The 18,301-nt window shown below is 50.7% G+C and overlaps 1 protein-coding gene across 1 annotated transcript in view; it reads left to right on the forward strand.

Moving 5' to 3' along the window:
• The first annotated feature begins 15,069 nt into the window (after positions 1 to 15,069).
• Positions 15,070 to 18,301, forward strand: part of LOC103916679 — a 17,895-nt gene continuing 14,663 nt past the window's right edge. Inside the window, exon 1 of the mRNA XM_009323732.1 lies at positions 15,070 to 15,222. Coding sequence (XP_009322007.1) covers positions 15,144 to 15,222 — 79 coding nt within the window. The 5' untranslated portion in view covers positions 15,070 to 15,143. The remainder of the gene's footprint in view (positions 15,223 to 18,301) is intronic.

Consider the following 18,301-nt stretch of genomic DNA (forward strand, 5'->3'; position numbering starts at 1 on the left):
CATCGGATTGGTGTGTTCTTTGTAGTCTCATGTTAAATTCAAAGGTGTTTGATGCTACCAGAAGGCATAATAATTGGGTATTTTACACTAGCAGCCAAATACTGCCGTCATAAATGCAGGTAGTAATATATTTGAGTCAGCCCACAGCTAATGTAATCCTGCTGTCTCATCCTGGGCCTAAGCAAAAACTCTGAAGGAAAACTTTGTTCGCTGACTGGCTCCCAAATGATGCCATGCTGTCTTCACCTCTACGTGGCCCACAAACCCGCTGATTCATGAGATAAGAATCTGGAGGAGATCCGCCTAACTGCAGCTCCGATGAAATAGGCATTGGCACTGGAATTTGTTTTTCAAGTTTTCTTAACACCTTACCAAAGATTCATCTAAGCTGAAACGCACGTTGGTTACTTACCGCACAGCAAAGGAAATGGTATAAGACAGAAGAATGAGAACTCGGTGACGAGAGATTCATTTCTACTGCAGAAACAGAACACTCGGCTAGAGCCAGGTTTTAATTCTTTTTCTGGCTCATCTGGCACTTTCTAACCACATTCGTCCCAGTAATTTATCTTGATTAGTATGTACCAAGTGGCCATGCCACTGAAAGTGTTTGGTTAACCTTTGTTATAATGGATTGGGGTGGCCCCCTCCTGGTGCAAGGAAAGCATTCTGTCCTCTGGTGTGCTAGGGGCACGATGCCGTCTAGTCCCTTGTCTCACCTGGGCGAACGTGCAAGCACGTGTTACTCCTGCTTCTCTCCGGCGGTAGTGAAGGGCCTGCATAAAGTTGTTGCTTTTGAATACTTCTAGGATGCAAATGCTTCATATTTGCACGTGCAAGCATAGGAATCATCCGTGGTTCAGAAAACAAAGTGTCGTGTTACCAGTGTTGTACCAACTTGAAATTTTATCATCTTGCTGCTTAAAAAGAAAAAAAAAAAATCTTTATGCTCATTTCCTGGAGTTTTCTCACAAGATTTTTGCCTCTCCGGAACAGATGTAATGACAAACTTCCCTCTCCTCAACAGTGTTTCTTCTCAGGATGCGTCCATTCACATGCGTGTCACATCATTGCACTCTGCTAAGACGCTGTGTGTACGTATTAAATGGGAAGAAGCATCATAAATCTTGACTCTGGAAAGGTTTAAGCTCTTCTGGCAGCCCTGACAGCACCTCAGGTCTGTGGGTAAGTAATTGAATTTTTCAGATCCTGTATCAAAAGAGAAGTGCTAATAGAATAGTGAACTAGCTTAAGGTGTTACTAATTATATTTGGAGACTGAAGTTTTAAGCCATTGTAAGTATCCAGGCCCTTCTGCCATGAACATGGTGATAATAGGAAAAGCACTCACAGTTTCTGTAGCAGACTTTAAAAACATTCTCTCAGTTGTATCAGTCTCCTATAAAAAGAGGTATTCAAATCAGAATACATAGAATGTTAATAATCATCCAGGAAGTGAAAATGTCTAATGTGAATGCTCTTTATTGGAAAATATTTGTTTGCTGGAAATTAAACTTCAAACTTACTGAGAGAGATTGCGATGATAACTTCTCTCTTTATACAACAGAATAGCAAACTGAAATGAGGGATTCTTTTTGCCATCGCCTCCCTTTTTCTCATCCTGTAATCTATTTGAAAGCAGTTTGAGCAATACAGTCTGTAAATGTTATTTAGCATTGTGATGATCTCTGCACAAGTGCCCTGTAAGTCTACTGTAAAAGAAGCTTTGAGGAGGTCTTTTGGCCTTGGACCATACCCCGATTCGTGGCGTGGCATTCAGGACTTGTTGCAGTTTTGCATGGTTATAGTAAACTTCTCAAAAAGCTATTTTGAGATGACAAACCCAAGGATGAGACTTTGTTTTCCTGCTTTTCAAAACACTCTGTAAAGTGATGGTGAGAAGGGAGCTGATGAGAAGCAATGTGGATTGTTGCTTGTTATTATCTGCTTGTGATTGTAAATGTGGATGGAAACCCCCAGGACGGGGTGCAGCCTGTGTTGTGTTTAGACACAAGATGGTGCTCTTACAATTCAAGGACAACGTGGAGACCAAGAGGGAAAACTCACGCTGGAGTATTCTCTTCTCCCTGCCTTTCTCTCAACATCCACATTTCAGGTTTCCTCTAACAGCTCTTCAAGGTGAAGCTGTTGTGTCAGCAGTCAAAGGAAGGAAAGGAGAATCCGAGCATTTGATCATCAAAGCGTTCAGAAGATGGCTCTCCCTTGCCTTCACCTCTCTGCGGTGGTTGTCACGTTGTGGGGATTTGTCTGCCTCCAGCCAAGAGGCCAGGCTGGAGGTGGCTGCTCCGCAGCTGGGACATCTTCAGCCCATTGCATCTGATGCTTAGAAAAAGGAAAGGAAAAGGGTTTCCTTCTTTAAAAAAAGATCATTCTGGGCAGCCCCTGTGCCCCAGCCGGCGGGAAGGAGCCGGGCAGGGTGGGTGCTGCCTGCAGCATGCACTGGGGCCGAGCAGCTGCTTTGCAGCATCCCCCTGCCTGCTGCTTCTCCAGCTTCAGGGAAGTCCTGCTCCAGTTTGCAGGTGGGACATTAACGACCCCCTTAATTCATACCCTGCCTGGAGAGCAGCCATTTAAAAGCTGCACACAAGCAGCAGGTCTGGCTGCAATGGCGAGGGGGCTGGTGCTTCTCACATCTGGTCAAGGACCTTCCCCTTCTCTCCTCCACCCCAGAGGCCAAGGGCTTTGGGACACGCAGGTGGCTTCTGCAGTGAAAGGGAGGGTCGCTGCCATCACCCACTGCTGCTGCCACCTCTGCACAAAATGTCACTGTGCCCAGGGGCTCCTGCTTTGTAGGCTCAGGTCTGGTGCTTAAATGAGGAAAAAAAACAAACAAACAAAAAACCCCCATGTTGGAAAACTTCCCAGACCTCACATCTGCTTTTCACTTCCACCTTTCAGCTCTGCGGGGCCGAGATGGGGAGCACTGTGTCCTGGGACCCTGCCCTGGCTCTGCGCTGGCAGGGATGGAGCTGCCACCAGCTGGGTCCCATGTCTGGACCAGCATGGTGGTGGTGGCAGCACTTCATTATGGTGTCATCGTTATGCTATCTCAGGGCCTGGTTTGCAGACATGGTTCTTGGGGTCTCCCTTTAAAATACAATTAGGTTGATGCTTGCTTTGAGCTTAAGGAAAAGAAAAGAAAAACCTGATAGGTGCTGTACTGGGTCAGACCACACATCCTGGTGTCCTGTCAGATGGTGGCTGAAAGCAACTGCCTGGAGGAGAGAGCAAGAACGGGCGGACCCGTAGGTCACCCTGCAGCCTGCTACGCCTTCAGGCTTGAAGACTCAGCTTCTTCCTCGTGGAAACAACTGGGTTGATGGAAAATGGTGCAGCTGTCTGCATCCCAGCAGGAATAAAAAGCAGGAAAACAGGAGAGCTGGTTGGTTTGCAAAGGCGGATGGAATACCTCTGGATGCTCCTCTACATGTGGTCAATACTGACAATGAGATAAAGCTTTACATTTCTTCCACCACTTAAATTTCTTGTGCCACTACACAGGCGCTCCTGGTAGATGCTGTTGCAGGGATGCAGGTGCCATGTGCAGCTCTGTCCCTGCTCGCCTGGGACACTTGGTTTCTGCTCCCCAGGATGGCAGACATGCATCTGCGGAGATGAGAAGCATGTGGATCAGGTGTGAGGAGTTTCAGTCTTTCAGGCCAGACCTGGCAGTGGTTTGGGGTGGGTAGTTGCACTGGGAAATGGTGTTAGAGGCTGATGGGGGAGGCTGAATCCAGGAGAGAAAAGATGCTGAGGACTTTTTTGGCTGCTAATTGATGTGTTCAATGAGAGAACAGCAGGATGTGTGCGTGGGCAGGGAAAATTGAATTCTTGTCAAAATTGCCCAAAAGGTAATGAAAATCCCTGAGATAAGAGAGAGGTGAATTGCGCGGCATCCACAAAACCATTAGAGTCTGGTTGACTCACTTGCAAATAAACACTGTGTGGGTGCTCACTAGCAAAAAAAGCTCTTCTGCCCTTTGCAGATGTGCCTGTATCTCATTCCTCCTGGGAAGGAAGGATGCTGTAGCCGGGGTCCCTGTGCCCAGCCAGACCTCAGAGGTGCAGGGGGAGCAGGATCAGCCCCCCGCAGCAGCGCTGCAAACCACAGCACCAGACAGGAGGTACCCATCCTTGGCTTGCTGCAGGGGGCTGTCGTTTTCCACGTGTGGGAAGAGAAAATCAGACAGGACATCTCAAGAGGGGGAGGTGGCACCAGGAACATCCCTGGCAATGTCCGACTAGCAGTACCATCACTACAAAACACCAGGACAGAGTAAAGACTTCATGCAACAGGGGTAAGGAAACAGTTTTGGGTGACAACGTGCTGTCAAACTCACCTGCCATCAGCTCGACACAGCAAGTCAGATGACCGGCCTTTGCAAGCGTTTTTAAGAGTCATTTCTCAGCCAAATCTTTGAACTTTTCAGGGTGCTTGGAAGGTCATTTCACCATAGCAACCCATGTCTGCGATAAAGCCCAAAACATCAACTTTGGGCCAAAGCCATGATTGAACTGCTGCAGTGAACTGTGAACGGAGAGGTGGGCATGTAGCGTGTGCTCGAGGTGGAGCTTGTACCATGATCCCTGCAGGGTTGGTCCTCTGGGGAAAAGTTAAAGGCTCTTCAGACCCTTCCAGTCTGGGCTCTGCTATGGTCCTGGTTTGTAAGAAGCTCAGGACTCTGATGGTCAAAAGCTATTTGGCATCAGGAAGGCAAAATGCCTGCAACTGGCCCGTTCTCACCAAAAGGAGTAGTTGTAACTGCTGTGGGGCTTATCGGAGAGGCCGGAGCCATCCGAGCTCCTCTGGTGCGGCGGCAGCAGAGGGGGCAGGAAAGGTGGTTCATTACCGTACCGCGTCCCCAGAGGAGATCAGGGCAGCCAGCCTCGCCCTGGACGTGCCCTCGGTAGTCATTCAGCCTGGGAATCGTACAAATGGGTCAGAAACACTGCAAAAGGAAGCACGGAGGAAACTTTTTGGAGGGATGAAGGACTTAACAAGGCTCTGCCTGAGCCGGCAGCGGTGTTTCAGGCTGACAGCAGCACTTGGGTCTTGAAAGTGTTCCCGTTTTGTGAGCTGGGTTTTGCAAGCACCGTAAGGTGTGATCTTAAATGAGACAAAGGAAGGAGAAGTAAATCAGAGTAGATCCTAAGGAGTGTTTTCAGCTTGTGAAGAAGGAAGGCGAGCAGCACTGGCTGGGCTTGCCCTGCTGATGAAGTGACAATTTGTTTCCATATTCCTCCCATGGTTAAAGCAGACTTTGCTGGGCTCCTTGTGCCTCGAGCAGCTGGGCTGCATGATCCCAAGCTGGACCACACTTCTTCCTGCTTGCTTAGTGTTGCTTTAGGCTGGTATCTACACACCGTAAAATACAGATTTATTCTCAGGCTGGTCCCCAAAAGAGAAAATCTCCGCAGCTGCTGCAGTTTCATCTCTTGTTTGTACAAATTCAATTTTTAAAGTATATCTCACACCCTGCGTGTGCTGAACTTGGGCAGCTCTTGTCACTTCTCATCCAAAACTAAATAAATCACTGATGCTGCAAATCCTGCCTTCCCTTCCAGCCATGAATCACCCTGCACTATGGCAGCGACTTTCTCAAGGGTACTGAAGTTACTCACTGAGCAATTTGGATTAAGACATCCTGGCCTGCAGCTGGTTCAGGTGTAGTTTGGGATTATTCAAACTTGTGCTGCTTTGGCCCAGAGGTGTGAGCTGCTGCGTGGAGGCAGCCGGGTCCTGGTTTGGGTGCTGATGTTTGCCTGCACGCGTGCTGCCTGCAGAGTTTCAGCAGCTGGGGCCAAAGCAGCCTGGAGGGTTAATAAGCCTTGGGACTTGTAGATTTGGGGTGAAGTAGAATAGTCCTGAGGGGGAGGGCACTGATTTGTATCATGGGTATGGTCCAACTAGCTGCATGCCCTGGTGCCGTGGTACTGCTCGGAGCTCCCGGACAGGGCTGGGAAGGACCGGTGGCAAATCTGGGCTAATTCCTGGCAGATGGAGCAACACCCTGTGGGTCGAAGCTGCCAGCGCTGGCTGTAATCAGGGGACGTTGCTCCTTAATGGAGGAACGTGTCAGTGCTGTACAAGGAGCAAATCTGCAGGGAAACCTCCAAGGTGATGTTGGCATCACAGCAGCTTGTGATGGAGAGATGCTCTGGGGTCATCCCCGCAGCTCCGGCATCGCAGCAGAGAAGCTGCAAAGCCCAGGGCCACCTCCTCTCCAGGACCAGCTCCTCCCGCAAGCAGAGAGGCGCATGCGACCTCCCTTGTTGAATCTACCCATTCAAAGATTTCAACTCGCCTTCACCCAAAAGGATGGGCAAGGGCGCTAAGAAAGGAATACTCTCACCATCCCTCCTGGCAAACACCTTGCATCCAGGGCAAACACCAAGGGCCAAGATTGGGGTGGGTTTTTTTCCACTCAGCACAACCGTGCTCCTTGTGAGAAGCTGAACATTGGTGCTGCCCGGCTCTCCTGCGCCTGGGAGCAGATGCCCACCCGCCCTCTAAGCCCCCGCCTCTGAACCCTCCGCAGCCCGAATAAAGAAGTGCTACAAAATGAGCTTAGCGGGTCACTGGAATAGGAGCCCCATCCAAGGCCGGTAGTAAATGAAGTTACATAAGCTGGTAGGTCATAGGTCAAACTAAGCCTTTTATAGGCCATAAATCCACATTTCCTGGATTTTATAGCTTCTGGTTAAAAATATAAAAAATACTATGTGATTGGAATAAGCCAGTTGATCGTCTCTTAACACAAATACTGTGCTGGGAAAAGCTCCTCATCCCGCGAGCAAGCGGGTGCGCTCTGCCGGCCCAGGGATGCTCCGAGAGAAAAGCGGGATGCAGGCAAAAAACGAGCCATTGCCATGTATGTGCTGTGATCAAGGGACTCGGCCAGCCCCACATCACCATGTGGTGGCACGATGTTGTGCCCTCCCTTTAAATAGCGTCAGCATCCGTCATCTTTATTTCTGCAGGTTTTATGGCTGTGGAGGCTGCAAGAATCTATTGGCTTTTAATAGCTTGGGGTTGTTTAGAGATTTTATTTGCCCGACAGCGCTGTGCTTTCTGGGATGCTTTAAGAAGCATAGTACTTAAATTTTTTTATCAAATGTACCCACTTGGGGAACGTTAAACATTTTCTGTTGGTAACTGCAATTTAGGGATCGTCCTGGTCCGTTCGGAGCTGTGACAAGCGCTGGAGCTGAGCAAAATGCCAAGAGATGGACCCCCAGACTGTGCCGTGTGCCGAGCCTCCTGGAGCAGGCTTCAAATTTAATGTACCTGTTAGATGAGTGGCTTTGAAACTATGGTCTGCATACGTTTGGTCTCTGTGCGTGCTTGGGGCATCAGGGACCCTCCTCCCAAAAATGACCCCTGGGCTCGACAGCCTCAATCCTGCAAACTTCTAAGCACACACGTAAAGTCACAGCACGTGACTTCAATGGGGTTATTCATGTGCCCGCGGAAATAGTCTGCTTCGCTTCTTGCGGGATTAAGAACGCTGCAAGCCTTAGATTGAGGGCATGAGAAGGGAGGAGAGAAATCAGACTTGCCCCAAAAATACCACGAGTTCCTTTATTGCCACAGAGGAAGGACAAAGGGCGGCAATGACGACTTTAGACTTCAGGAACTTTGGCAAATGGGGGAAACATCTTTCTTTCCTCCCCCTCAATGAAATGACTTATTCACAAGCCAGTGCTTTTTCATTTCCCAGCAGATGAACATTAGATTGGTTCTTTCTCACTGCACGTGAGCATGCTGGGCTGGGTCACTGCCCTGTGCAGGAGCGAGGGGGCATTACCCGGCATGATAAGCTTCTCTGCAAACGCCGAGGTGGTCCGCAAGGTTTCTAAGCCATTTTTCTCCTGCCTCTGCTGCCAACTTTGTTATAATCCTGGTTTGCCATCTTCTCCACTCGACTGGCCTCTGCACAGACCATGAGACATCTGCTGCTTCATTTTAGCCTGTTCCATGGTCTGATCGATCCCTCCAACATTTGGCTCATTTTTATTTCCCGTCTTCCCCACTTTGTTCATGAAGTTTTTGTATTCCCCCAGGCCGGTGCTGTATCCTGCGCTGCCCCGTAGCTCCTGCCATTAAACCCAGTTACAGTACTCCATGCTCAAACGTCTGGCTCAAGAGCAGAGCCTTTACACGGATCACTCAGCATGAACATATATTTTTCTATAGCTAAGGCTCTGTGCCCTAAAGAAGATGATAACTGTGATTGTTAACAAGATTGCTTTAGTTTGGAAGCTGCAAATGGTTCGCCTCCTCCCCAAACCCATAAAAAAAACAGCGTGAAGCAAATGAGCATTTCTCAGCTTGTTGGTTCCTTTCTTCCTCTGGTTGCTCTCCCCAGAAATCCAGTCCTGGCTTGCTCTCCCTGGGTACCACAGCTGGGCTTTATTTGGGTCCGTTCACCACAGTACCAGAAGACACATTAAAAGCAGCAGGAGCTGGCTGAAAGGCCTCTGTGTCTTTGCTGGAGGAGAATTAAGCTGGAAGAGGGACCCACGGAGGCTCCGGAGGGATCTGTGTTACGCCTGAGGCAGCTCACCTTTTTCCACCACTGACTTGGGAGTAGATTTAAATGTCACAGACAAGGCATCCCTTCGTCCGGGGCTTTTCAGGAGGTCACACAAAGCAAGTCCAGACAGTCTTACTCTTTTCACAGTGTATATGGAAACTAGTTTTATTCCCTTCTTATTTGCAGTAACTTCTGGAGACTGTTACTATATCTCCCCTGGTCTCCCGCAGCCTACGAATGTCTTTCTCCCTCCTCACAGCCCATGTTTTCTGATCATTTCCCTCTCTCTCTGGACTTTGCCTCCTCGGTTGTTCAGCCTGAGCAGAGCACACCTTATGTGTGACAGGCCCCACAAGGCTCCTAAACCGTGCAGCACAGCGGACCCTGCCGAGCCTGCGATCCTCCCTTGCTCCCTGGTCTTTTCCCGAGGATCTCCTGCCTACCTGACTGCTCCTTGGCTGTTATTTTTGCTGAGAGGTTTTATTCTGCGTTTATGCTAACTTTCAGCTCATGCTGCACTTTGACTCATTTTAATATTGTTACTATCTCAAACCTACTCCTTGTCACATATTTGGGGAGTAGGCAGGAGACATCCAAGAATCTGAAGCCAAAAATAGGGAGAATGAGAGAAAATAAAACCATGACTTTCAAGCTCTTCTGACTCAAACCAGTCTAGCTCTGCAGCCACAGCGGGTCTCCAGGGCAGCCGGAGGGATGCACCCTTGGCACCCTCAGCTGTGGCCATGCATCTAACATCAGTCTCCTCTTCCTGGTCCCAGTGCTGTGCTCCTGCTGGTCAGGACTGCACTGGCTGTGCCATGAAATCCAAAGTTCTCCTAAATCTCGGCCCCAGACGGCTGCAATGCCCTTCAGACTCCGTATGGGTCCTATACGCTGTGCAGAAGCAGCACTGGGACCTGGGGGCAGGGAGAAGGAGTCATGGGAGCAAGATGCGTACTTACTGATCAGAAAGTGTTGAGTTGTTCACACCCAGGATAAATCTGTTGCGTATCCGTCCCCCTGCACCCTGCGTAGCTGCAGCTGCTCGCGCCCAGCTGTCTGCCCTCTTCCCTTTGGGTGCACGGCTCGCCCCTGCGGCCGGCCCTTCTCTCAAGGCATCAGGCTACATCTGGTCTCTACCATGTAACCTTACCCCGAGGAACGTATGGGATACATGCATCTGCTGGGCCAGGCGTGAACCCCCCGGGGCCTGCCAGATGAGAGGTAAGAGGGGTTCCGCACAGGATTTAAAGCAGACATATTGGGGAGGGGAGGCAAGCCGGGGAACTGGCATCTGGCTGGGTACCCAAGTGAGCTGAAGTGTGCTTTTGCGAAGGTGTCAGTGCTCGCCTCTCCCGCTGACCTCAGCGGTCACGGGTGGTTTTGGTACGGCTGGAGCTCAGGCTGTTTCCATACAGCTCAGCTTTGGCCGCGCCGTGCGGGGGCTGTTCCCAGCACACGGCTTGCACCAGACTTCTTCACCTTCAGGTGATAGGGAACACCAAAACCCGCCGTGTTCTTTATGGTTTGTAGCTGTTTTAACTTTGCTTAGGATCATGATCGATTTAGTCATGTGTTTGTTTTTAAAATCCTTACCATTTCATTCTGGTTTTAACTACCACCCATTCTTAGAGCTGAGCTGGCTTTCAATATCCTTCTCCCAGTCTGAGCTTTCCCAGTCCCAGAAAAGAAAATGGATTAGCTGAGGGCTGTTGTTGTGGTGTTGAATTTCTCCTCCTCTATCACAATGTCGTAATGTTTGAGTCAAATGTTTCCAGGGAATAGCAGCTCCGTTAAATAATTCTGTTTCCGGAGGAATTAAAGAAGAAATTCTCCACTTGATCTCATGCACAATATCGCATATTTACAGAAACTAAATATCAGGCATAAACGGACTTGAGAGGGGCCTTTTAACTGACTGCGATATTTTGATCTGCCGGATCCACCCCGGTGATCATTACAACATGTCACTGGGTGCGGGCAGCTGTCCGAACCCTGGACCCGCAGGGCTTTGGGGTGAGCACAGCAGCGGGGCCGAGAGCCAAACCCTCCCTCTGCGGCAGCGTTGTCACACTCGCTTCTCACACGCTCCTCCTGCACGTCCCTCGGTGCAGCTCACTGGTATAAAACCCCTTTTTCCCTGGCGAAATGGGGCACACTGAGGAACGGGCGGTCCCTCCCGGCCGGGGGGACGTTGCCGTGCTCTGCACAAGGTGAGCGTGTTGGGAGGGCTGGAGCTGGAGACCGGGCACAGCCCAAGGGGCTTCGTTCGGGGGGGACAGGACACCTCCAGGCCTCCTGCCTTGATCGTTTCAATCACTTGGGCACCAAGTAGGGTTTGGACAAAAGCTTGGACTGCAACCACGCCAAACACCCCGTGCTGGTCCCAGCGAGGGGCAGACAGCTGCATGGGAGCACTGAGACATCTCCATGGAAGGGGCTGCTGCCTGACATGGGGCAGCCGAGAAAGCACCGATCACATTGTCTCCAGACTCGAAGCTGACCCAGAGCTGTGGCTTCTCCTTTCCAAACCACCACAAGGGAAATGCTGGTGCACCCGCGCCTTACGGAGGCTCCCTGCAAGCAGCTCCCGCAGCTCATCCATGCACCCATCTCCCAGCAGCCCTGAGAGCTATTGGGAATACGGCAGTGGGCTTCTGCCCAAAAAGGTGATGGTGCACCCGGGCTGGTGCCTGCCCTCTCCTCCCTGGCCTTCACTCACCCTGCAAGAGGGGGTGGCCCATCCCCGGGAAAACCCCACATGTCCACAGCGGGAGGTGAAAGGAGCGTGGTGGTCCGCAAGGGGGGGCCGAGGAGGGGTAACACCCCACCGGCACATGGCATCAGCCGGCCAGGGGACCGTCCACACATCTTCTATTTTCGGCGGTGGCAGACCGGGAGCCCAGGACACGCCGTCTTGGCTGTTAAAGCCATGTGAGTTTCCTATTGCTGGAGAGGCACTTGCTCGATGCCCAAAGACACTCGAGCGGTTAATTATGACCTATAGCTCTGATGGATCATATCACCGCTATTTTTAGCTCTCTCACTTCTGGTGCGAGCCCTGTATCTATCTCTTTTCGGCCTTTTATTTTCAGTTTCTTATTGCCGTTTCCTAAACTCGTCTCAGGCACCAGGTGGGCAGCAGCTGGGGAAGTATTTTTGTCTCCATGTGGCACAACAAGACGGCTCTGAGGGTGCGGGGGGACGGGTACAGCTCCGCTCGGCCAGCAGCTGAAACCCAGCCGGAGTCGCAGACGGCATGTGGCAGCTGAGCCCAAAATCAGAGCGCCGTCCCAGGGCAGCCCCAGTGCCCCTCCGGCTGCCCCGGCATGGATGCCACGGGGACGGGCACGGCCGCTCCTGCTGGAAACCGAGACCGCGGTGGGTCCATCTCGGCCATTTCCAAACGCAGCTGAGGATACAGAAATGGGGTGTCATGTGGGTTTTGGGGTGTTGGTTTGGGTTTTGCAGAGCTGAGGTGTGAGCTTGGCAAACGCTGGGGCGCTCTCGGCAGGGGAAGGCGCATCCCTGCTCCAAGTGCAACACCAGCGTGGTCCTCCCAGCACGAACGCAGCAGGATCGTGCAGAGACGAGAGAGCAGGGGGGTGACAAGGGCACAAGTCGGAGAAGATCTCCAAGTACCTCCCTGCTCCAGCCAGGGAAACCGGTGCTGCGTCACCCCTCCCTTGGCATCGGGGCCTCTGGCAGGGACCCAGCGAGCTGGATGGGACAGGAGGAGGAAACCTAGCCCTGGGGACGAGAGTGGGGCCGAGAAAGGAATACTCCATCACTCCTGGCCACCGACGAGGGTACAGAAATAGCTGGTGCCCAGTTCCCTAGAAAGCAGGCACACAGCATAGACACAGATAGGAAAACCCTCCCCTGAAGCAAGCGTCCCTCCGTGCTAGCAGGAGGGCGATCGGGGCAGCGTCCGGCTTCTTCCTGGCGGTGCCACTGCTCCCCTCTGCTCTCCACCGTCTCCGGGCTTCCCAGCATCGCTCCATCCCCTCCGCACAATCCCTTCTCTCTCTGCAGGCCAGGAGTTCATCTGAAGGCTGTCAGAGGGATTTAAGGCTTTGGCAGAGGAATAAAAGGTTTTTGCAGAGAGCTAAACCAGCCCTGCTACTCCATGTAAACTGCCGGTCTGTAAATATCTGGCCCTGACTGGCAGGCTCGCGTCTCCTGCAACATTTTACAGAATAACAAGACATTTCTTGTAAAACAGCAATATAGAAATGCTGTTTTCACAGGTTATTGGTGGATGTCTGTGTCGTAGGCACACAGCTAATCCTGATTTAGTGTGTGCAGCTCCTGTGACTGCATTGCCCAAGTAGAGTTGTATTACTGCCCATCCACCACCCAGCAAGCATCCAGAAGTAACTACACGAATTAACTCTGCAGATTCGGTGTACTAACGCATAACCACACTCGTCTGACCGTCATAAATCAAGCACGCAGCCCTGAAGCAAAACAAAGGGAAGCCACAGCTTAAGTGTGTATATAGGCAATCGGGATGTGGCCAGGTGATGAGTGCCAGAAACTGAGTCCTCTCCAAATCCGTGACAGCCCTCCGAAAGCCTTTGCAGGATGCGTTCCTGGAGAGGATGCTTCCCCGCGTTGGAGAGCGAAGCCCATCTGCTCTGCGGCGAGGCAAGGGCTGCCCGCAGCCCCCGCTGCAGTCAGTGCCGCTCGGCCACAGGCAGTGACTTCCCCTCTGCTAATTAAGGTGTGGGAAACACGTTCAAGGTGGTGCAAGACATCTGGTTACCTCAAAATGAATTTTCCGAACTTAATTATATTTCTCCTCCTGCAACATATGCTCAGGCAAAGATGAGGATGGGACCAATGATAGATGAAACAAGCAGATGCAACAACAGGGGTGGGTTGGGGTTGGGGAGAAGCAGAATCTCAAATCTTGCTGGTATTTGTGGAGTGTATAACTGACAGGAACATTTTAGGGCTATGAATACAAGCTGACGTATGCATGTATGTGCAAGCAGTAATCCTGCTAGGACAGGACATGCCGATCACCTCAGGAGAGAGAATTTTAGGTAGCCTTTTCCAAACGAAATCCTTTCATGGATCCTATAAATAGGATTTATTGTTGCCACGCATTTTTCTTTTTTATTGTCCCTGCTTTTTATGGCTTTTTGTATCAACCTTGGTGCTAAGATTGGGTTTATTTAGTGCACTTTTTATGATCTAGCTCCCCTGCTGCTGGCTGCTGGCTGCTGTTGCAGCCACTCCAGGCAGGGGGGAGACCAAGCCCAGGGTTTCTTTGTGAGATGTTACCAGCTGGATGCTTCCGTCAGTCTTCATGGACAGAGACTCAAGTATTAGTAGCAAATAGCGGATGGCTGCAATCCTGGCATGAATATCAGAAAGGACCATGAGAGTCTCCTTGATTGACAGGCAGATCACAGCAAATGTAATACCAGGGTATTTCTGCTAATTTGTTGGAAAGCGCAGGCTGGTGATGTATAGCACTTACACACATCTCTGCCTGCGGGTAGCGAGTGGAAGTGGAGGCCTCTGAGCACACGGAGTCCCCGTGTGAGAGATTTACATCAAACCAGACGGTGTGGGAGTCCCAGATGCACAGCAAAGGGATGGGGCCAAAACTTAAACCCTTTGAAAGCTTCTTTTCCTCCACTAGCCCTTATGTGAGCAGGGCGATTAATCCTTTGGGCTGCTAAGTATGATTTAATGCACACACTGTGTCTTCCTACCCATTAATTTGGGTGGCACTGGCAAGGTCTTTCTATGTGTATTCAGTTAGTATGAGGAGGTTCACCAGTCCCCCTGGGCAAGGCACTCCATGAGGATTACCAGTAAGAATGTCCCTGTAGCTCTTAACGTACAAACTGGGTGAGAAAACCAGGTTCAAACAGGCGGGTGAGACAACCTGGAGCTGTGCTGCAGAGAGCGCTGATTCAGTGTTGCTCCTCTAGATTGGAAACACAACTTCAACTTCTGCTCATGGGCTGAAAAAAAAAATGAGGAGAAAAGCGTTCTGTAAGGGTTATGTTCATGACGGGCCTCGCCTGAGCCGTGGCTGGAAGCAGCAGCAAGTTTCTCCTGCCTTGGTCCCTCTTCCTCTCACCCCACAGACTTTTTCCATTGCACAGAACATTCATAAAACTTCCCAGGCTTGGGCCGGTCTCCGGCACTTTGAGATGGACGCAAAGCCCACTGGACCCCCGCTACCGAAGTGGATGTGAAAATAAAGCAAGTTGGCTGTTTTTGATCAATGAGGAAAATCGAAATGCGCGTGTCCTGAAAGGAAGCAGGTACTGCTGCACGGGCCTGTCACCCAGGACGGAGAGGGTGACCGGGGGGACCCGCTGTAGCACCCATCTCCAGAGAAACAGCAACCAAACTCCTGAACAGCCGGCATAGCGGCGTGTACACGAGGGCCCTCGCGCTTCGCTAGGCACAGGACATTTGGACAAGGATATTGCTTTTATTGCCTTTTTCATGTGTTACCTCTTTTATTTTAGGGTATGGCTAAAACAGTCCACAGAGTAAAATTCCCGAGTACCAAGGAAGCGGGACGAGAGCCCGGCCTCACCGATCCTCCAGCCTAATGAGCCTAATTATCATCCTGCTCCTAAGAAAGGCAGCAGCAAGTTTGGGAACTGAAGATGATGTTTTGGCAAGGGCGGGTAAAACCAATACTAGCAAGGACTGTCTTGCTTATATTTTGATTTTTGGGTGGGTTTTGAAGGATCTGTCCCATAAGGATCCTCAATGCTATAGTGCCAGCAGCTACCAGGTATTTAGCTGAGAGGTACTTTGGCAGGCAGAGGGTCAGCAGAGCATTCAGGCGCGTGCCCATTGGAATGGCATCTGAAAACACGGCTCAGAAACTTGCTTTCATTTGGGAAACACCCCAGCTCAGTAGGCACATTTTACTGGAAAAGAGAATTTAAGTGCTGAAGAGTAGGATGGAGTTTTCTGCAATGTAATTTTATCTCTGCTAAGGCTTGCAGTCATTTTTTTCTAAATCTGCCTCCTGGCATTGTGTGACTAAAAGAAAATCTGGGGTTTGGGGGGGGGTTCTTTTATGGTTTCTTACCATTCCTCTAATGAAAACGGTACTCAAACATTAACACTAAAAGGTCAATGGCAGGGAACTAGTTGCACTTCAGTAGCCTTCAGGCTTCAAAAAATACCGGGGATTTCTAACTCACAACATCTGAACAGTCAGGACAGGGTTGACGGAGAAAAGAAACGCAGTTGCCCTTTTCCTTCAGCTGCAAAGGCCAGTTCGTATTTGTATCTGTGCAGTGAAATGAGGGATCAGGGAGAGAATTTGGTCTGGGATGGAGGTCGGCTGCTATGTCACTGGAGTAGCATCCAGCCGATGCGCTGGGTAATCTTCTCCCCTGCAGAGCGCCTTTCCCTGCCCTTTTACAGACAGCAGCAGCGATGCCTGTCGGGGCTTGCTGGTGGGTCAGCTGTGATTCCTTGGATCAAATGGCACGATACGCGCCGTCCGCATTTCTCTTGCCTCTCTCCCGTGCCCCGAGCAGCTGTGCTCTATGTCACCTAAACCAGTGACCGAAGCCCTTTGGGCTGGATTACGGCCCAGGAAACACTTGCAGCTTTCCGAAAAGCCTGGGACGGGTGCTAGCTGCCTCCCCGGGATAGCAGCTACCCGGCAAGCGCAGGGTGCAAATCCTGGGGGTGCAGCTCAGCGCTCGAAATATCACCGCTCGGGTGCAGTTTTATTTACCACAGCAGGTCTTGCTCCATGTATTTATTTACTGTTAGTAACAGCAATGCATTCCTACCCAAATGCTTCTGTTGTACTGCTTCAAAATTAACTTTGCAGCTCAGACCATGGCCTTTTGTGAAGATAAGCTGGAAGCAGACCAGTCCCTGGCCGCTGACACCGAGAGGAGTTCGGATCTGGGTTTACTCGGCCTTGCTTGCCTCTCTTTATCATGAGCCAAACCAAAACCTTGGATCCAGCTCCCCATGAATGGTGGTAAACTTTGGATCTGAGCTCCTGTAATAAGCAGTTGTTTGCCCTGGCTGGTGGCTTAAGACTCTGTAGAACAAGATATTTCTAGGTATTATTTCTAAATGGAGAATGACAGTTGAAAGAAGAACCTTGTCCAGCCAACTCATGTGTCCGACTCTTTGGCTTTCCAGGGGAAATGAGTAACTAGAATGAGACAATGAACGAGAGAAATAACATTTAACTGGTATCGTAATGAACCTCGAGCAGTCTCCCTCCGTGGATAACGTGCAAATTATCTTCATTGCCATTCTGTGAGTTTTTAAAAGAGGCTGCTAGTTATTTGCCAAATCCCCTGAAACACAATTGGAATTGAGCAACAAATTCCCAGTGGTCTCATTTGAAAATCCCAGCCATCTCCCTACAGGGAGGTAGAGCTCCAGGTTAAATACACCATAAAAAGACTTGGATTTCTTTGTGTGGGATGGCAGCATAGAGAGGGAGGATGATTATGTTGTGCATCACTAACAGACCATCGAGCCCGTGAAGCCATGAGGTTTTGGTACCGGTTCCTGGATAGCTGGAAGGTTAATTTGGCCACGAAAGCAGAGGTGGATTTTGAAATGAGCTCGTGCTGCCTGACTGCTGACTGTCAACAGCAGGCTGAGATGGGTGGAAAAGAGAAGGTAAACTAAGACCTGGCAAAGGCTCCTCGTGGTCCTTGGGAGGCAAACTGGGGATGTGCGCACCGCAGGGACCCAAGTGCGTGCCCAAAGCCCCAAACTAGCTTTGAACGAGCCATTTCAGCCAGCAGCCACAGTGCGGCTGGGTGGGTTAGCCACCCCCCAGGGCTCGGGCAGGTTTTGCAGCCTGTGCTGAGCTCTGCCTGGCTGGGACCTGCCGGCAGCGCCAGCCTCGCCGTCAGAGTCCTTTGGGCAATGGGGTGCTGCTTGCATTGCAAAAGGCTCAGCCTTTTTCCTGGGGTTGAAACAGAAACCACACTGAAGAGCTAATAGCTCTTCAAAAACTACTTTTGAGTTAACTGTTGGGGGATTTGGCTTAGGTAAAGCTTACGAAGAAATTCTCCTCATCTTGGTCTCTGTGCAACCTTCTGGCTGCTTGAAATATTGGGAAGAGAGGAAAGGAGGGAGAGATCTGGAGCTGCCCTGCCATCTAACTGCCTTAGTTTGGATATAAAACATCAGGGAATTCAGTCTTCTGGCTGTACATGTTCTCAAAGTGCAGCCAACGGTGCAGCGGAGGAGTAAAGCAGGCATCGCTCTTCTCTGGGCAGCGAGCATCACTGCATGTTCGCCTTTGTGCCTGTCCGGCCTCCAGGAAGCGGAAAGCAGAAGGTGCTCAATCCCTCCCCTCCAGCCGCCATGCGCACACCCAGATGTGCACATGCAACCAAAACAGAAACTGGGCTACAGCAAAGGATACGCAGGAGGCACGTGACACTGCATATATGTTTGTTTTTAAGATTATCTCTTCAGCCTTTCTTCATTAAAAAGCAAACGGCGTTTTACATCTCATAAGCTCTCGCTTAGTTCTCCAGCAACCCTTCCGAGTGTTAACTAGATGATCTTCACAATTTCTTTATGAAGTGGGTAAGCGACACAATCCCCGTTTTTAAGGCAGATAAACTATCAAAGCAAAAGACCGCTCGCTCGCACACGCGTCAGCACCCCGCCAAGAGCATGCGAGGTTGAGCCGGCCCATCCAGCCAGCCGCCGCACGGCGCACGGCCGCGGTGCTGGTGCGGGAGGTGGCGGCGG

This window comes from Pygoscelis adeliae, unplaced genomic scaffold (assembly GCF_000699105.1).
Source record: "Pygoscelis adeliae isolate BGI_AS28 unplaced genomic scaffold, ASM69910v1 Scaffold75, whole genome shotgun sequence".
Lineage (NCBI taxonomy): Eukaryota > Metazoa > Chordata > Aves > Sphenisciformes > Spheniscidae > Pygoscelis > Pygoscelis adeliae.